At 33.1% G+C, this 18,843-nt stretch overlaps 1 protein-coding gene across 1 annotated transcript in view; it reads left to right on the top strand.

The window, feature by feature from the left end:
• FAM135A (family with sequence similarity 135 member A) overlaps positions 1-18,843 on the top strand; it is a 120,195-nt gene that overhangs the window by 39,308 nt on the left and 62,044 nt on the right. Inside the window, exons 9-11 of the mRNA XM_080805357.1 lie at positions 83-160; positions 6,712-6,761; positions 11,863-12,018. Of these exons, the coding sequence (XP_080661483.1) occupies positions 83-160; positions 6,712-6,761; positions 11,863-12,018 (284 nt within the window). The remainder of the gene's footprint in view (positions 1-82; positions 161-6,711; positions 6,762-11,862; positions 12,019-18,843) is intronic.

Raw genomic sequence — 18,843 nt, forward strand, 5'->3', positions numbered from 1 at the left:
AATAACAAGTTGGAAAATTCTAGTAAACTTTGTTGTAAAAGGAGTATTAGTAACTAGTGATGTGTGCAATCCTTATAACTAGCCAAGGCCAACATGCAGGTCCTTTATGAACGCCTTCTCAGAAGAAAACAGCCACGAACCCAGAAAGACACCTGTCTAGGTACGTTTAAAATAGGTTAAGTAAATAATCCCTTTTTATTAGTATGAAACTTTGCTTTAAATTAGTGTCAAATTTCATAAATATGTATTTATTAATATAGAATGTTTCTACCAGTATTAGTTTAGAACTTCTAGGATCAGTTTATTTGTAGATAAGCTTTGGTTAATTTCTTAATTTATAATATTGCAGTTTGTAATTAAAACTTGAAATGGTAAATACAAACCATGGCTTTTTTCCATATTCTTTTTATAGTTCCTACAAAGAGCACTTTTTGGAAACCATGTTTATTGCCAGAATTTGTTGGTTTAATGATATTAAAGAAATAAAGAAACCACTTCAGTATCTAGTTTTGCTTTTTATGTCAATTTGGCTTTTTTTATTGTTCTAAACTTAACAAACAAAATAGTATCAAGAAAGGAAAATAGTATCAAATCACCACTATTCAGATATTACTATTTTCAGAGAAATACTCTGATCTCATTATTTGATTTATATATTTCCCTCTATATTTTAGACTTTCGTTCTTATATAGCAATAATGCTTAACTTACTATCCTTTCATAAGTATATTGAAGGTTTTTATTTTGTGTTGCATAGACGCATTGTAATTTTTTTTTAAATTATGAAAAGCTGTAGAAATAAAAAATAAAATAGTGTTTGTTTCTTGGTTTTCAGAAGTATGAAAATAAGGAAATTAAGGAGAAAAAATCTTTCTTATTACTTCTGAGATGAGAACTAGCTCAGAAAAATTTAAGTTAAGCCAATTTTCACTAAAACTTAATGGAAAAACTGATCATATTATCAGGAAAGAAAAAAGAAAGTTTAAAGATGTATTTATGGTCATTACTTTAGAATAAATTTTTATATTATATAAAATGAATATAAAATTAAAGAAGTCATAGTGTGAAATTTTGATCATTTCTGACATGCTTTAGTGTCCTTTTAGCAATAAAAACATACTTCTTGTTTAAACTATTGTATTGCCAGCCTATCGGTTTACATTTGAGTATTCTAAAATTCTAAGTCAACTGTACAGGATGCTGCTTATATAAGTCCTATATAAAGAAGGCCCCAGTTTTTGGTTGGGTGGGAAAAGACCTGATTCAAACCACAGTGGAGTTAATTAAATAATATTTTCATTGAGATATTAGCCTTAACACCTAGTATTTTAATGGCATTTTCTGAGCTGTGTTATAAATATCTGTTGAGTGAATGAATAGATGAATGGATGGGTGGTTTAGAAAATAGATTTAGTCTACATTTACCATTTGACTTAGCATCCTCACTTTTGTTAAACTGTATCATAGAAATATGAGTATGTAAAGATTTATGTATAAGCATGTTTATTATAGTATTGTTAGTGACAAAACACTGAAAATAAGTGCCTATCAATTGACAAAGATTAGAATATGGAAAAAATCATAAGGCATTCACACCAAGGAATATTATGTAGCTATTAGGAAAAAAAAATAAACTTTAGGGCTGCATACCAGATTTCTATGTAGAATTGCTGAGAGAAAAAAGCAAATTGCAGAAAAGTGTGTAAAACACAATCATGTCTGTAAAAAAGTGACTCCAAACCTCCATACTTTATTTTATTGTACTTCACAGCCACTTCATTTTTTACAAATTGAAATTTTGTGGAACCCTGCATCAAACAAGTCTGTTGGCAATACTTTTCCAACAGCATTTTCTCACTCCATGTCTGTGTGTTATGTTTTGGTAATTCTCACAATCTTTCAGATGTTTTCATTATTATTATATTTGTTACAGTGATCTGTGCTCAGTGATTTTTGATGTTACTATGTAATTGTTTTGGGGCACCAAGAACCACATCCACATAAGATGGTGAACTGATTGACAAATATGTGTTCTGACTGCTTCACTGACCAGCTTTTCCCTCATCTCTCTCCCTCTTCTTGAGTCTCCCTATTCCCTGGAACACAACAATATTGAAATTAGGCCAATTAATAACCCTACAGTAGCCTTGAAGTGTGTAAGTGAAAGGAAGAGTTCCACATCTCTCATTTTAAGTCAAAAGCTAGAAAGGATTAAGCTTAGGCGAGGATGATGCCTTGAAAGCTATGATAGGCCAGAAGCTAGGCCTCTTTCACCAACCAGTTAACCAAGGTGTAAATGCAAAGGAAAAGTTCTTGAAGGAAATTTAAAGTGCTATTCCAATGAACACATGAATGATGAGAAAGCAAAACAGCCTCACTGCTATTATGGAGGCGGTTTTATTTATTTATTTTTTTAAAGATTTTATTTATTTATTTGACAGGCAGAGATCACAAGTAGGCAGAGAAGCAGGCAGAGAAAGGAAGGGAAGCAGGCTCATCGCTGAGCAGAGAGCCCAGTGTGGGGTTTGATCCCAGGACCCTGGGATCATGATCTGAGCCGAAGGCAGAGGCTTTAACCTGCTGAGCCACCCAGATGCCCCATGGAGGCAGTTTTAGTAGCAATTTCACTCATGTATGGAATTTAAGAAGCAAAACAGATGAGCATAGGAAAAAAGAGAAAGAGAGAGACAAACCAAGAAACAGACTCTTAAGTGTAGAGAACAAACTAATGGTTACCAGAGGGGAAGTGGGTGGGAAGATGGGTAAAATAGGTGATGGGGATTAAAGAGTACACTTGTGATGAGCCTGAGTGATGTATGGAAGTGTTGAATCACTATATTGTACACCTGAAACTAATATTACACTGTATGTTAACTAACTGGAATTTAAATACAAACTTAAAAAAAAATCAAAACAGCCACCATATTCCCTTGAGACAAAACATAATCCTGAGCAAGGCTCTAACTCTCTTCAGTTTTATGAAGGCCAAGAGAAGTGAGGAAGCTAAAGAAGAAAAGTTGAAAGCTACTAAGATTGGTTCATGAGGCTTAAGTAAAGAAACTATATCAATAACATCAAAGTGTGCAGGGTGACACAGCAGGTGCTGAGGGAGAAGCTGCAGCAAGTTCTCCAGAAGATCTAGCTGAGATAAGAAATGAGGGTGGCTACACTGAACAACGGATTTTCAGTGTAGACAAAATGGCCTTCTACTGGAAAATGATGCCTTATAGGACTTTCGTAGCTAGACAGGAGAAGTCAGTGCCTGGCTTTGATGTTTCAAAGAACAGGCTAACTCTCCTATTAGGGGCTAATGCAGCTGGTGACTTTAAGTTGAAGCCAGTGTTCATTCACCATTCCCTAAATCCTGGGACACTTAAGAATTACACTAAATCTACTCTGCCTATGCTCCGTAAGTAGAACAAAGACTGGATGACAGCATATCTGTCCACAACATGGTTTACTTAGTATTTTAAGCCCACTGATGAGACCTACGGCTCAGAAAAAAAGATTCCTTTCAAAATATGGCTGCTCATTGACGGTGCACCTGGTCCCCCAAGAGCTCTGATGGAGATATTCGGTGAGATTAATGTTGTTTTCATGCCTGCTTAACACAGCATCCATTCTGCAGCCCATGGATCAAGGAGTCATTCGACTTTCAAGTCTTATTATTTAAGGAATACATTTTGTAAGGCTGCAGCTGCCATAGGTAATGGTTCCTCTGATGGATTCAGACAAAGTAAATTGAAAACCTTCTGGAAAGGAGGCACCATTTTGATGCTGTGAAGAAAATGTGTGATTCATGGGAAGAGGTCAAAATATCACCATTAAAAGGAGTTTGGAAGAAGTTGATTCCAGCCCACATGGACGCCTTTGAGGAGAGGAGTTGAGGACTTCTGTGGAGGAAGTGACTGCAGATGTGGTGGAAACAGCAAGAGAACTAGAACTAGAAGTGGAGCCTGAAGATGGGACCAAATTGCTGAAATCTGTTGAACAAACTTGAACAGATGAGCACTTGTTTCTTATGGATGAGTGAAGAGAGTAGGTTCTTGAGATCTATCTACTGCTGGCGAAAATGCTGTGTTGATTGTTGAAATGACAACAAAAGGTTTTGAATATTACCTAAACTTAGTTGATAAAGCAGTGACAAGTTTTGAGAAGATTGAGTCCAATTTTAAAGAAGTTCTGCTGTGGGTAATTGCTATCAAACAGCATCTCATGCTACAGAGGAATCTTTCATGAAAGGAAGAGTCCATGGATGTGACAAGATTCACTGTCTTATTTTAAGAAATTGCCCTAGCTACCTCCACCCCTGATCAGTCAGTAGTCATCAACATCAAGACAAGACCCTCTGTCAGTGAAAATATTACAACTCACTGAAAACTCAAATGGTGGTAGTATTTTTTAGCAAAAGTATTTTTTAATTTATGTACATTTTTTAGACACAATGCACATTTAATACACTACAGTATAGTATAAACATAACTTTTACATGCATTTCTGATGTTTAGGAAAACCAGAGCATTTATTTGACTCATTTTATTGCAATATTAGCTTTATTGTAGTCTGGAAGCAAATTTGCAATATTTTTGAGTGTGCCCTATGTAAATGTATATTTGAAAAATATGGAAGGATATGTTTTACACTGTAACCTTGGATTACCAGCAGGAGCCAAATTAAAAAAAAAATTTATGTGAGACAATAATTCACTTTTATACAGTTATGTATAATTGTATATGTGTAAATAAACTTTAAAGAGAAATTAAAATAGAATTTTAAACTCATTTGAAAATCCTAAATGATTTTGAAATCAATTCTAAAATTTTTAAGTATTGCTTTGAAATATTCTTTAAGATGTTTGCCTCATCTTGAAGTAGCTCTTTCTAGCCATAATGCAAACATACCAGCTTAATGCATTTAGATTCCTGTATGCAAAGACTAGAAAAATGTATCAAAACTCAGAACTTTAAAAAGCTTTTCATTTTTAAAAAATTTATAGGTAGGATATCTAACTTACTAAGATTAATTTATTGATTTTCTCCTATCAAAGGAAAAGATTATGAGTAATGTGAAAACAGACATTGACATATGGAAGTTATGACTTTAATACAGGTTCTGCTAGCTTTTTTTTTTTTTTAATTTTGGAAAACCTGTATTAGAAGCCATTGATTGACAGTAAAATAATTTGTAAAATTTTAGCTGATTTCCTTAGTCATCAGTGGATTGACCAAATTTGTAATCTCTCTCTCGTATCTAGTTACAACTTCATCTATTTTATGACTTTCAAACTATATGTGTGTCATACTGGTTTTAATTACTAGTGTAGTTTTGTTGTTCACATGATAGGTTGGTTGTTTTTACCAAATAAATGTAACTTTATTTTATCAAATTTAAATGTTTATTATTTTTTTATCAAATAGTATACACTGAAGTCTACCTTATGAAATAATGATCTGATGAATAAATTCAGGGATGTCTCTGAATCTGTTCTTGCTGTTGTGTGAGAATGACCAGTTAACAAGGTTGTGGAACAACAAGATTATGGAATTCTCTGTAATTACAACTGTGTTAAAATAGTTCTTGTAGGAGAACTCATTTTAGTTTGATTTCTAATTAAAAATTAGGTGTATCTAAACATATTTTAGGCCTTAGTGAAATTCCTTCCCTGTAAAAAATGACCAGTAAACCTTTCTGTTCTGTTAGTTTCTATAGTCCCTTATAAATATTATCCTTTTAATTATAAATTAATCTGTACACTTCTTATGGAGATTATAGCATACATTAAATATTGGATTGTATGGAAAAATTTTACCTCAGTTTTAGGCTCTCTTATAGAAAACAATGTATTAAACTAAACTAAAAACTTAATTATTGTTGAAAAGGATTTGTCATTCATTACCATTAAATAACCTATGCTCCAGGTAATTTTTAAATATATTTTGGCTATAAAAATTAATTTGACTTGAATTTTTTTAGGAGCACCTTTTGTAAAAAACAAAGCATGTATATATCTAAAACAAATGCTAAACTTTATTGAAATTTACAGTGTATGAAATGCAATAAAACCTAATTATATGTTTTATCTTTTCTGTGATGCAGTTGTGCAAGTTACGTTAGGTCCATAGGCAGTATTTCCTTGACAGTGTTAGCCTCTTAGGAGACCTGGAACACTGATAATCAGAACACAGAATTTAATAGTTATCATGTTACCTGCATGGTTAATGTGTTCATGTCAATATCTTACATCGAAACTCACTTCATTGAATATAGTCCAGAAACTTCTCAACCTTCTGGTTTTTTAAAGGTAATATATGCTTAAAAACCTGGGCTTGAACTGCACAGGTCCACTTATACATGGATTTTTTTTTTTTTTCAAAAGATACAGTATAGGACTATAAGTGTATTTTCTCTTATGATTTTAACATTGTTTTCCTCTAGCTTATTTTTATAAGAATACAGTATATAGTACATTTAAAGTACAAAATAATGTGTTAATCAACTGTTTGTTATTGATAAGTCTTCTCATCATTAGTAAGCTATTAGTAGTTAAGTTTTAAGGGAGTCAGAAGTTAATACACGGATTTTTTGACTGCAATGGGGGTTGATCCCCCTAACCCCTATATTGTTCAGTGGCCAACTGTATTTAGATAATTTCAAAATAGGTTTCAGATCTAACATTGAAATATTTCCTCTAATTACTCTTTACTCCTTTCAGAGGAAATGGATGTAGAAGCTCGACTTACTGAACTATGTGAAGAAGTTAAGGTACTTGGATTTCTTTAAATTAACATTATTGAGTTATTTTAGTAGATTCTGTTTCCTATTCTAAATATTTCATCTAAGAAAACTTAATAATGATTTATCCTTCCTCATGGTAGAATCACAACTTAGTTGATAAAAGACTTTTGGCTTCAGCATAAAATTAAATCTTTAAAATGTACTTTATTCTGCTTATAAGTGAAATAGCAAAGATGATTAACTGTCGAAAGTGTGCACTTTTTTCAGTTTGTTTACTCAGAAGAACTTTTAGACAAATTTTTAAAGCATCCTTAAACTTCCATATTTTTGTAAAATGATAGTTTAGATATAAAAATTGTTTTATTTCAATAAATAAGTGTTTGTCTCAGACCATTTTTCCACTAGTTTATTCTTGAAATTAAATTGATTTTTCTTATCCCCCCCCTTTTTTTGGTGATGGAACTAAATATTCTATTTCAAAGGTTTTTATTTTAAGATCACTATATATTTTACTCTCAGTTAGCTACATTAATGGACAAAATCAGAGACTTGAGTTAAACAACATGTATTTGGCTTTGGAATGTTTATCTGTATGTAAATTTGAATGAGGACTAGACCTCTTTGAAAAGGTATCTACCTTCTCCTTATACAATTATACATATGCAGGATACACAAGTAATTATGTATACTCTCCTAGAGGCTTTCCTCACAGCTCAAATAAGATAAGTATTTTCTTTAAGAATCATTAATGTTGTTATAATAGTTGCCAAAAGAACGCTAAACATTTAGAAGTAATCTAAGATGTATGCAATTAATGTGAAAAAAAAATCTGCACTATTTCACTGAGATATTTGAATAAGTAAACATACTTTTGAATGGAAAGAGAAATAATCACTGGAAGATATGTTTTTAAGTTAATAATTGATGCATCCATATCAAAATACCATTGGAAATGTTAAAATTTGATTTATTTTAAAGCTCACTTGAAGAAAGTAATAATAACTTAGAAAAACTTTAAAAATCCATATTATTGTAGAGGGACTTTCCCAACTGTATGTTAAAAATGTAAATAAAACTATAGTCATGGAAATATAGTATGACTTCTCTAAAGAATAGAAAGACAAGTAAATGGAACTGAATATCACTGAAACGATCATGTTTAAGAACTAAATATTTGATAAACTATCACAAACGTTAGGTTCTCTTAAATAGTGTGGTAAAATTAGTTCTTTTTACCATGTTACAGAAATTCTAAAAAGACTAAAAATGTTAAATGACCCCCAAAATTAGGAAAAACACTTGTTTATACATGTGTATTTGAGCAGTCTGATCTTGGGATATGAAATAATTTCTTCAGAGTAACAGTAAAGAGCAAAGTATGATATTGATGATTTGAAACTTTTTAAAAACAAAATACATGGTAGATAAAGTTGAAAGCAAGCAATATACTTGGAAGAAACTATTTGCAGTGTTTAAAACTGGCACATGATTAATGCTCATAAGCTATAAAGCGCACCTATGTATCAGTTTCAAAACACCCTGTGAAAAAGGGATATACCTGTATTTCACAAAAATACTAATACAGGTGCATAAACATGAATTTAAAGAATTGCATTATTACTGTAAGTTCCCATGTAGCCCTTTAGAAGAATTGGGCAAATTTCTATACACTGACATGGATTATTTAATTCAAGAAATATTTATTGATCCATGATGCCAGGTACCAATTTCATGCTGAAAAGCTCTTCAGGATATATTAATGAAAATGATTGGAGAAAAATATGAATATGATTTTATATATGTTTCAGAAACAAAAAGCTGTGTATGAATTTGATCGTATTTATGTGATTACATATTAAATATTTAAAAGGAGATATATGTAATATATACACATAAGATACATATATATGACACATATGTGTGTGTATACATATTCTAAACTTAACAATAATACAGAAAAGAGTTGCATGAAGAATGGGATTATAAAGGAAAATTTTTATTCTTTGCTCTATATCCATCTATATTAAATTTTTAAAATATGTGTATTCATGTATTACTAATAAGTTTTTTAGGTACACATATTAAATTTCAATATATAAATGGACATCATATAGTTTAACATCAACAACTTAGGGTAAATTTTGGCAGCAGATAGACTAGGTAAAAAATATAATACTTGAAGAGTTCTTACAAATCAATAGGAAAACCTGGTACTTTCCATCTTCAAGTTTGTATAGGATACCCATTTACAAAATAGGCTAATAAATGAAACATACTCAGTTTCACTAATTATCAAACAAAAGTTTAAATATTCTCATATCTTTTTTAACCTGTCAGATCAGCTGTGATTTTCTGATAATGTAATGCTTATTGAGCTATGGTAAGATACAGATTCTTTTATCTCTCTCATAGATCTCTCACCTTGGAGATCTTTTTCAGAGATTAATTTGGCAGTATTTATTCAAAGACAGAATATTACTTTTCAATCAGTATCAAATGAACAATCAGACTCATATACATTATAATTTATAATGTAAGAAGATTAACCTAAGTAAATACCAATGATAAAAGAATGGTTAAATGAATTTTGAGATTCTTGCAATCTAAAAAAGTTATATAACCTTAAAAATGTGCTTTCAGTAAATGATTGACGATAGAGGAAAATCCTTACTCAAAGAAAATGGCATAATAGTTTATATGATTCTAGTGTTTGTGTTTATAACTGAAAGAAATGGAAGGCTCTACACTAAAATGAACGTAGTTTTCTTTATCTATTTTCCAAGTCTATTTAAGTAAGCAATATTTTGTAATCAGGATCAGTGACTGCTGTGAAAAAGTGCATGTCCATGTAAGACAAGATAATGAATGTTATTTGAGAAAATACTATACCAATGTAAGATCTTATTATTCCTGCCTTTATACATATAAAACAGCTTGTCAAACTTAATCCTAATTTCCTTTTGACATAAAAATATTATTATTTATATTTTGAGACATAAAGATTTATGTAAACTAGAGGAGTAATTTATTTATGTTTGGAAGGATGCTTTCCTAATAATGAAAATACTGAAGTCCTCCCAGAGCCTTGGTCCCATGATTTCTGAAAAGTAAAATTAATAATTGCAAGGTATCTAGACAGCCTTGCTCTCAGGGTATTAAAAAAAGAGTTGTTTACATTATTCAACCTATGGTAAACCAAGAGAATTATTTCTACTTGTGTGTAGATTTATACTAAGAATAGCACTGCTTGCCATACGCAACACTGTCTAGTTACTGTCAAGTGCTTATTCAAGTCTTTTTCTAAACTCCGTTAAAACTATTCTTGGAACAAGCCTGCGTGCTTCCATTTATTTAAGAGAACACTTTAATCTTCTGTATGTTCTTAAGAGAGACGTGAAAAACTTGTTAGCTTCATTCCTGATACATTTATAAACTATTTTCTGGGGCAAAATACATCTATAGGTTTATTACACATTGATGAATCAATATTTATTACATGTTGAGTCTGTTAGCTTCCATTCCAGAATTCTGGAATTTTTCAACATTTTCTGAGTTTGTCCATAAATTTGGGGGCCTTTTTCCTTATCTGAAGCCTGTAATTCCTTATTCATCCATTCATTTATTCATTTAATAAATATTTAGTGACTACTGTGTACTGGTAACCAAAGTCACGAAAGTGAATAAGACATCATCCCTTCCCTTCTTACTAATTTTGCTGAATTTTTGTTTTATGTCCTCTCTGAGTTAGCATAGATAAATGGAAGCTCAGTTTGTAGGGGGAAGAAGAAAAGCCTGCTGAATTGCAGACTTCAAAATGAAGTAAAAACAAACTGAGTAAGGATATATCATATGTGATAACAACATTTTGAGTTTTTTTTTTAAGAAAGAGAGGGTTGAGATACAATTAGTACTCTTTAGGATATACTGAACTTGAATACCTTCCTTTTCACATCCAAATATAGTCATCTAGTAGGTGATGGGTCTAGAGCCCCAGAGAGATGTGATACAGATAGAAAGATTTAGCAGTCATTACTATATAGATGGTATGGCTTTCGACCTTAACCTGAATAGACTACTTCTGCCTTCTTTAGGATGGGGAAATGAAATCAGTATCTATCTATATACTTACGGTAGATTTCCTAGTATTACTAGTAATTGAAGGCAAATTTTTCTAGCAAGATATTATCTGCCTGAATACTGCTGCCTCAGTGAATTAACGAAAAGCTTGTCCTCATAGTAAAAATGCTTGTCGAAAAGAGAAGGAATCATTCTGATTTATCGTCTTTTATTATCCTTTGTTCAAAAATCCTTATTTTACCTATTCAAGAAATCCAAATGCCTTATAGAAGAGTCTACATTGCATTGTATAATTCATTAATTTTAACTTGTGTCACCAGTTTAGGTGAATATTTAAATAAATGGGTAACTTAATACCGCTATTAGAACACTCGTAACAGTATATTAAAATTGTTTACCCACTTTTCTTTCCTTACTAAACTGAGCTTCTCATATTAATCTTTGAGTTATATTGGAATGTGGGCCTTAGCATTTAAAATGTGCTCAGTAAACAGTGGGCAAATGGAATTGTTACAAAAGAGAAAGAAGTGTTTGACGACTCTCTAAGAGAATTACCATAAGCTATATGGAACCTAGGAACATAAGAGTGAAGGAAGAGTTATAGAAGAGTTATAGATCTTTTAAGTACTTTACTTAGCAAATTGGAGAAAAAAAATCCTATTTTAAGATTTTATTATCTTCCAAAAATTTTATAACTTTCATCATGATTTGTACATTATTCAAAATTCCCAGAATTATAGTATTTGAAGTTGATCATGCTCTGTAGAATCCTGATTTGTAATTTTAAACTATATTTGACATTATTTCAGTAACAAGATATCTCAGATACTGAAATATCAATTAAGTTGTTGAAAATGGCTACAGTAGCTATCACATAGAAAAAGCCATTGGTCACTTGATCTCTGCACATACAAGAACATGCACATACACACACACACACATTTCTTTTTAAAACTAAAAATTTACTTTTGTATTAACGTTCTCAATAACACATTATATTTAGACATGGTAAGTCTCAGGAAGCAGTGAAGTTCTTTTCTTGTCATTTCAGAAAATAGAAAATCCTGATGAACTGGCAGAACTTATAAATATGAATCTTGCACAACTTTGTTCACTTCTAATGGCTTTATGGGGACAGTTTCTGGAAGTTTTAACGCTACATGAAGAACTAAGACTTTTATTAGCACAAGAGCACCATACTTTGAGGGTAAGTTAAAAAGCAATGTTAGAATATTTTGATGTAGAAATTTCTTAGAATAAAAAAGACTGATATTTACCCATATGTTGATAAATTAGAAAAGAGACATTTACTGTTGTGTTACGTTTGATTTCTTTTTTTTAATATTTCATTTATTTGAGAGAGAGACTGCAGAATGAGAGAAAGCACAAGCAGGGATGAGAGGCAAAGGGAGAGGAACAAGCAGATTCCCCGCTGAGCAGGAAGCCTGATGCAGAACTATATCCCAGAACCTTGGGATCATGGCCTGAGCTGAAGGCAGCCACTTAACCTACTGAACCACCCAGGTTCCCTGTTGTTTGAGCACATGCTCTATCTCAGTTACAATCTCTGCCAGTAAGAAAAATCATCCAAATGTAACCAAAACAGAAGAACATATGATACAGGCTAGCCCCTGGAACCCGAGAACAGGTATTTTAGCCAGATAGCCAGGTGTCGTTAGGAATAGAAATCAGGAACAAGAGAGCCATCTTAAACTAATTTAGAATCTTTCTCTCCAACTTTTCCTCCTTTTGCTCATTTAGGGATGTGTATTACAAACCCGGAAGGTCAGGGGGAGTATAATCTAGACATACATGTTTACTGTAGACTTAGTATGGACCTTGTGCAGACATTTCTGTACAATTTTATTGTATAGCTTATCAAGAGGCTTTGATTATATTAAACGTCTGACTACTTTTCCAGTTATCTCCTTAAATGTTCTGTACACACACTAATTTTCCTGACCTACTAGCAGGTCCTCAAAAACACTAGTTTTTTGTTTTGTTTTGTTTTGTTTTTCATTTTTCTTTTCTTAATTATAAAACATGAAAATCAGAAAAGTGCATAAAACATACACATTTTGGGGCGCCTGAGTGGCTCAGTGGGTTAAAGCCTCTGCCTTCAGCTCAGTTCATGATCCCAGGGTCCTGGGACCGAGCCCCGCATCAGCCTCTCTGCTCCGCAGGGAGCCTGCTTCCTTCTCTCTCTGCCAGCCTCTCTGCCTACTTGTGATCTGTGTCTGTCAAGTAAATAAACAAAATCTTTTAATAAATAAATAAATAAAACATACACATTTTAACAATTAATTAAAAGCACATATCCTTTTAACTCTCACCCAGATCAGGAAATAGAAAATTGTCAACAGCACAAAAGTCCTCTGTGTGTTTTCCAATTTCTGTTCCCACCCCAACATTGAGAAATAATCACCATTCTGTCTTTTGTGATGAGTTCATCACTTCTCTTTTAGTTTTACCATCCATTTATGCATACTAAATAATACAAGTTGTTTTAGTCTATTATGTTATTCCGCCTATGTTACTGAATTCTATATAAATGAGATCATGCAGTCTATATTATTTTTATCTTGCTGCTTTCATTCAAGATTGTGTTTGTGAGATTTGTGTTTTTTTTTTAAGAAGTTTTTTTTTTTTTAAAGATTTTATTTATTTATTTGACAGACAGATCACAAGTAGGCAGAGAGGCAGGCAGAGAGAGAAGGGAGGAAGCAGGCTCCCCGCTGAGCAGAGAGCCCGATGCGGGGCTCGATCCCCGGACGCTGGGATCATGACCTGAGCCGAAGGCAGCGGCCTTAACCCACTGAGCCACCCAGGCGCCCCGAGATTTGTGTTTTTGTCAGTAGCTATAGACTGTTCATTTTTGTTGGTGTGGAATATTTCATTTGCATATACCCACAATTAGTGTATCCACTCTATTGTTGATGGACATTTGGATTGCTTCTAACTTTTAGCTACTACAAACCAAACTACTACAAACATTCCTGTGCATATTTCCTGGCATGTCCATTTCTCTGACTGACTTACTTGTAGGGGAAATTGCTGTGTCATAGGATATGCATAACATCAGTTATTTACCAGCCGATGCCCTACTCTTTTCCAAAGTGGTGCCAATTTTCACTCCCACCAACACTGGATGAGAGCTCTTGTCATTCCACATACTCCCAAACTCTTGATTTTGGCAAATTTTTAAAATTTGGCTGGTCTGGTACCATTGTGGTTTTAATTTGCATCTCTCTGATAACCTGTACAGTTGAGCACTATTTTTTGTGACTATTGGCTGTGTAGATTTCTTATTTGTGAAGTGCCTGTTCAAATTGACCATTTGTCTATAGGATTACCTTTGTTTTTCTTCTAGATTTGGAATACTTTTCTATGTATTCTAAATACTGGTCTTTGTTATATTTTTTTAAATAAATCTCTTGTGTCACAGTTTGGTTTTTTTCACTGTCTTTGTGCTGTCTTTTGATAAACCAGAGATCTTAATTTTAGTGTTAGTGTAGGTAGAAGAGCAGAGAAGAGGACAAACATAGACTTATCCATACTTGGACATAATAAATGCAGATCAGCAAGGAAAAGTTCAGATTTTAAATAAATGATGTTGGGACAATTAGATATTCATGTGGGAAAATACTATATAAAATTCAATTCCAGGTAGCTTGAAAACAAATATGAAAGACAAAATCATAAATCTTATAAAATATAATAGAGAAGTTACAGAGGAATTATTGAAGTAGTACAGAATACTCCTATGTACTCTTCATCAGAATCACAAATTACCATTTTGGCATATTTTCTTTATCATTCCTTCTTTTTACAAATAGGTACATACATATGCACATATATATGTACATGGATTTTTTTTTCCCTGAATCATTTGTTAGTTGGAGGCATCATGTTTTGTTTTGTTTTAAGATTTTATTTGAGGGAGAGAGAGAGAACAGAGGGAAAGGGAAAAGCAGACTTTCTTTTGAGCAGAGCCTGATGCAGGGCTTGATCCCAGGATCTTGAGATCATGACCTGAGCTGAAGGCAGGTGCTTAACCGACTGAACTACCAAGGCGCCCCAGCATCATGTTCTTTTATCCATAAATACTTAAGGGTATATTGACTAAGAACGAAGGTACTTTTCTTATTTAACTATACTAAAGCGGTCAACTTTATGAAAGTTAATATTGTTACAATACTGATACCTAATGTAAAACTCATTTTAAATTTTATCATTTTTCTTAATAATGTCCTTTGTGACTTTTGCCCTTTTCCAGGATCAAATTCAGGATCACACATTGCATTCAGTTGTCATAACCCTTTAAATTCTTCAGACTCATTCAGTCTGGAATAGTTCTATTTTCTATTTTCTTTATCTTTCTTTGTCTTTCTTGAAGAGTATTGACCAGTAGTTTTGAGGACCATTGTTCAGTTTGGATTTCTGTTATGTGTATTATGTTCCTTGTGGTTCAATTCAGGTGAACAATATTAGTGGAAATACTATATTTTATTTCTTTTTCAATCAGTTTTGATAAATTACGTTTTTGAAGGAGTTCTAAATTAATTTATTGGCACCAAATAATTCATAATATCCTTCAATTACTTTTTTTTTTTAAAGATTTTTATTTTAATTGTTTATTTGACAGAGAGAGAGACAGAGATCACAAGCAGGCAGAGAGGCAGGCGGGGGGGTGGGGAGCAGGCTCCCCGCTGAGCAGAGAGCCTGATGCGGGGCTTGATCCCAGGACCCTGAGATCATGACCCGAGCCGAAGGCAGCGGCCTAACCCACTGAGCCACCCAGGCGCCCCCTTCAATTACATTTTTAACATATGCAGTATCTGTAGCATTTTCCTGTTTTGTTCCTGATATAAATTATTTGTGTCTTCATTCTTTTTTTCCTGATTGGTCCCACCAGAAGTTTGTCATTTTATTAGATTTTTCAAAGAACTAACCTGATGTTAATTCTCTCTTGTGGGTTTTGTTTTATTAGGTTTGCTTTTGACTTTAGTATTTCGTCTCACTTTCTAAAGGTTTATTTTACTCTCTTTTTAAAACTTCTATAAGTAGATGGTTAGCTTATTAACTGTAGCATTTCCTCTTTTCTATTATACACATTTATGCGTATAGGCTTCCCCCTAAGTACTGCTTTAGCTACATTCCACAAGTTTTGATATGTTGTTCTTTTTATCGTTTGATTCTCAATATTTTCTAATTTTTGTGAGTGATTTATTCTTTGATTTAGGGTTATTTAGTTGTTTTTTTTTCATTAATATATAAAATGGCTTATTAAATAATAGATCCATCTCCTCCTTCATTTTCTGGATATAAACAGAAACAATATGTTAGTCAATGACAGGACTCCATAGGAATTACTTTATATACACTAGCCCCAAATGGGAAATCTCACAACATACCAATAATAATTTGGGAAATCTTTGATTTAAAGCAATAAAGGTAAATAAAACTATTATGAAGTATACACTAGATACGTTTTCCTATATTAGCAGTTTTTAGAAATTTCTTAGAAATCCAAGAAATTAGAGTGCCTTCCCATAGTCAGTCTTCTTCTGAAATAAAGGACCAGAGATAGTTCTTGTCTAAAAGTTATCACGTGTTATATCAAGTAACTCTGCAACCCTGAATTAGAGGTTGACATTTAGCCCAGAGGTAGTCATCTACAGCATGGACTTGAGGAGGACTAGTAATTTTTCAAAGGAGCTGCTGCATAATCAGCTGATTTAGGGTGGTTTCTATTAGAAGAATGGTTAGCTAAAGTATTCGCATTATTTTTTTGGATATTTAAGCATGGAACACAAAAGAAAGAGACTCAGTTACTAAACAATGGCAGAAACCAAAAGAGAAAGAAGGTCATAGGCAAAAGCCATGAGACAGTAGAAACCATGAATAAGCCAACTACTATAAGGCAGTGATGAAAGTAAAAAGGGTTAAAAGCAAAGCAGAGAGAGTGTCAAGAGATAGAGAAAACATGAGAATAGAGGAAAAGGGAACAACAAATGCTTGCTTCTGAAACAACAGTTACTAGAGTGATATTAGGATATTAGTGTAGTTATTATTTACTAAATGGCAATGAACAGCATCCCAGTTTCACAAGAACTGGCTATTTGTCTACAGAGTCAGTTCCCTAGGTGTCCTTACTTTATATCCTTATAAAAATCTCACACATACTGAGGTAATCTGACTATATCTTTGTCTCTTGCTAATAACTAAAGAGCCCTTTATTTCCAGGGGTGTGTTTCTTTGTTTCCAAATATATTAATTTTCTAGTTGTCTTTTTGTGGTTGATTTCTGGTTTATCTTCATTGTGGTTAGGAAACAGTCTATGATTTCAGTACTTTAATATTCTTTGACTTGCTTTACCTGTATTAGGAATATATATTCTTGAGGTTGCTGGGTTAAGTGTTCCAAATATGTCTCCTAGGTTAAGTTGATAAATCATTCTGTTCAAACTTTTCATATTTTTAATGAATTTGCGGCTGCTAGTGCTATCAACTATGGAGAAAAGTGTGGTAAAATCTCCCATTTTGGCTGTAAGTTTGTTCTTATTTGTTGTTACCAGGTAGTAAGTGACAGAGATGGGATTCAAACCCAAGCACTATGGCTCCATAGTCTGCATTCTTTACCACTTGATTTGCTGCCTGTCAAAACAGAGAAGAGAATGATAGCAAAGATCAGAACCAACTTTGTAGCATAATGTTTTATGGGGTTGTCTGAGGTAGAATAAGAATCAGAAGGTAAACCTCAGTAGAGAGAAGCTGATAAATACAATGTTGAAAAAAGGGGGCAAAGAAGGAAGGCCAAGACAAAAATTGGGTTTATGGGAAATTCAGATGCCAAAGATAAATTGAAATTTTTCCAACAAAAAGCTTCCCTTTTTTGCCCCATCCTAGAAAACAAAATAGGGCCTACTTAACTCCTAAAAGAAATAAGGAAGGGCAATTAAGACACAGCAAGAAAGTGCCCTGTTGTTACTTAACCAAGAATAATACCTTGCCCTATCATGCCCTGACCTGCCATATATCACAAAAACTGTGGAAATGGTGGTATATTATGTCCTTTATTTCCCATTTATGCACTTAACAGGAACTTTGTTCGTAAAGTGTATCGGTATTCTGAGAATACATCGCTTATGCCTATATTAACCAAAATAGTCCAAAGGTCATTCATTATTTGTATAGAGACAGAGTTGCCTATAATAAAGTCTAGAGGCTGTCTAATGTATTCAGAAGCAGCACAATTTAACTCTCAGAAGTGAACATATGATATGGAATCTCTTACTGCGTTGAAAGCAAATAGACAAAGAGTTGGACTAAAAAGAGGAAATGTAAGTCTCTACTTATAAAGAACAATGTAATTAATTATTTTAATGTTTGCTCTACCATGTTATTTGATATCAAGATTCAGAAAGTGAAGATTTTCTGATTCTTAGAGAATTAAGTCATCCAGACTTACAGAATTCTGTAGTTATGTGGCATATACGTTCACATTAAAACATAGAGACTATTAATAAATGAATGGTTCTCAGTGCTCCATATTACATAAAAAGATAAAAGGCAGTGATGGCACTATAAAATGTCCCTTGTTTTTATCTCACCCACAACGACAAAAAATTTAGCATCTATCCATGAACAAAAGTGACTGTGAGAGCTGTGGGATCCAATACCATATACCAAGGCCTCGCACTCACCTGTGGACTGGATAATAAGCAGACAGATTTCGGTCTTGAGTGGACCATGTAGTAGCATGTTTACCAGCTCTTGCTCCTCTTGGCTACAGTCTGGGACCCTCTGGGGAGCACTGACTTAGACAATTACCCAGGGTTGTGAGAAAGCCTTTGTGCAAGTTCAGATTTCCAGAGAAGTTCCATCATTCCACTGAAGCAAAAAAAAGTACAAGTTTGTTTGCATTCAAGTTCTAGCAAGAGGAATAGCTTGTCTTTACATACATCACTTCTCACCCAAGATAGCACAGCTTTGATCTGCAAGAACCCTTCCTGGCCTATGATTTTTCCTGC

Source organism: Martes martes (assembly GCF_963455335.1).
Source record: "Martes martes genome assembly, chromosome: 6".
NCBI lineage: Eukaryota > Metazoa > Chordata > Mammalia > Carnivora > Mustelidae > Martes > Martes martes.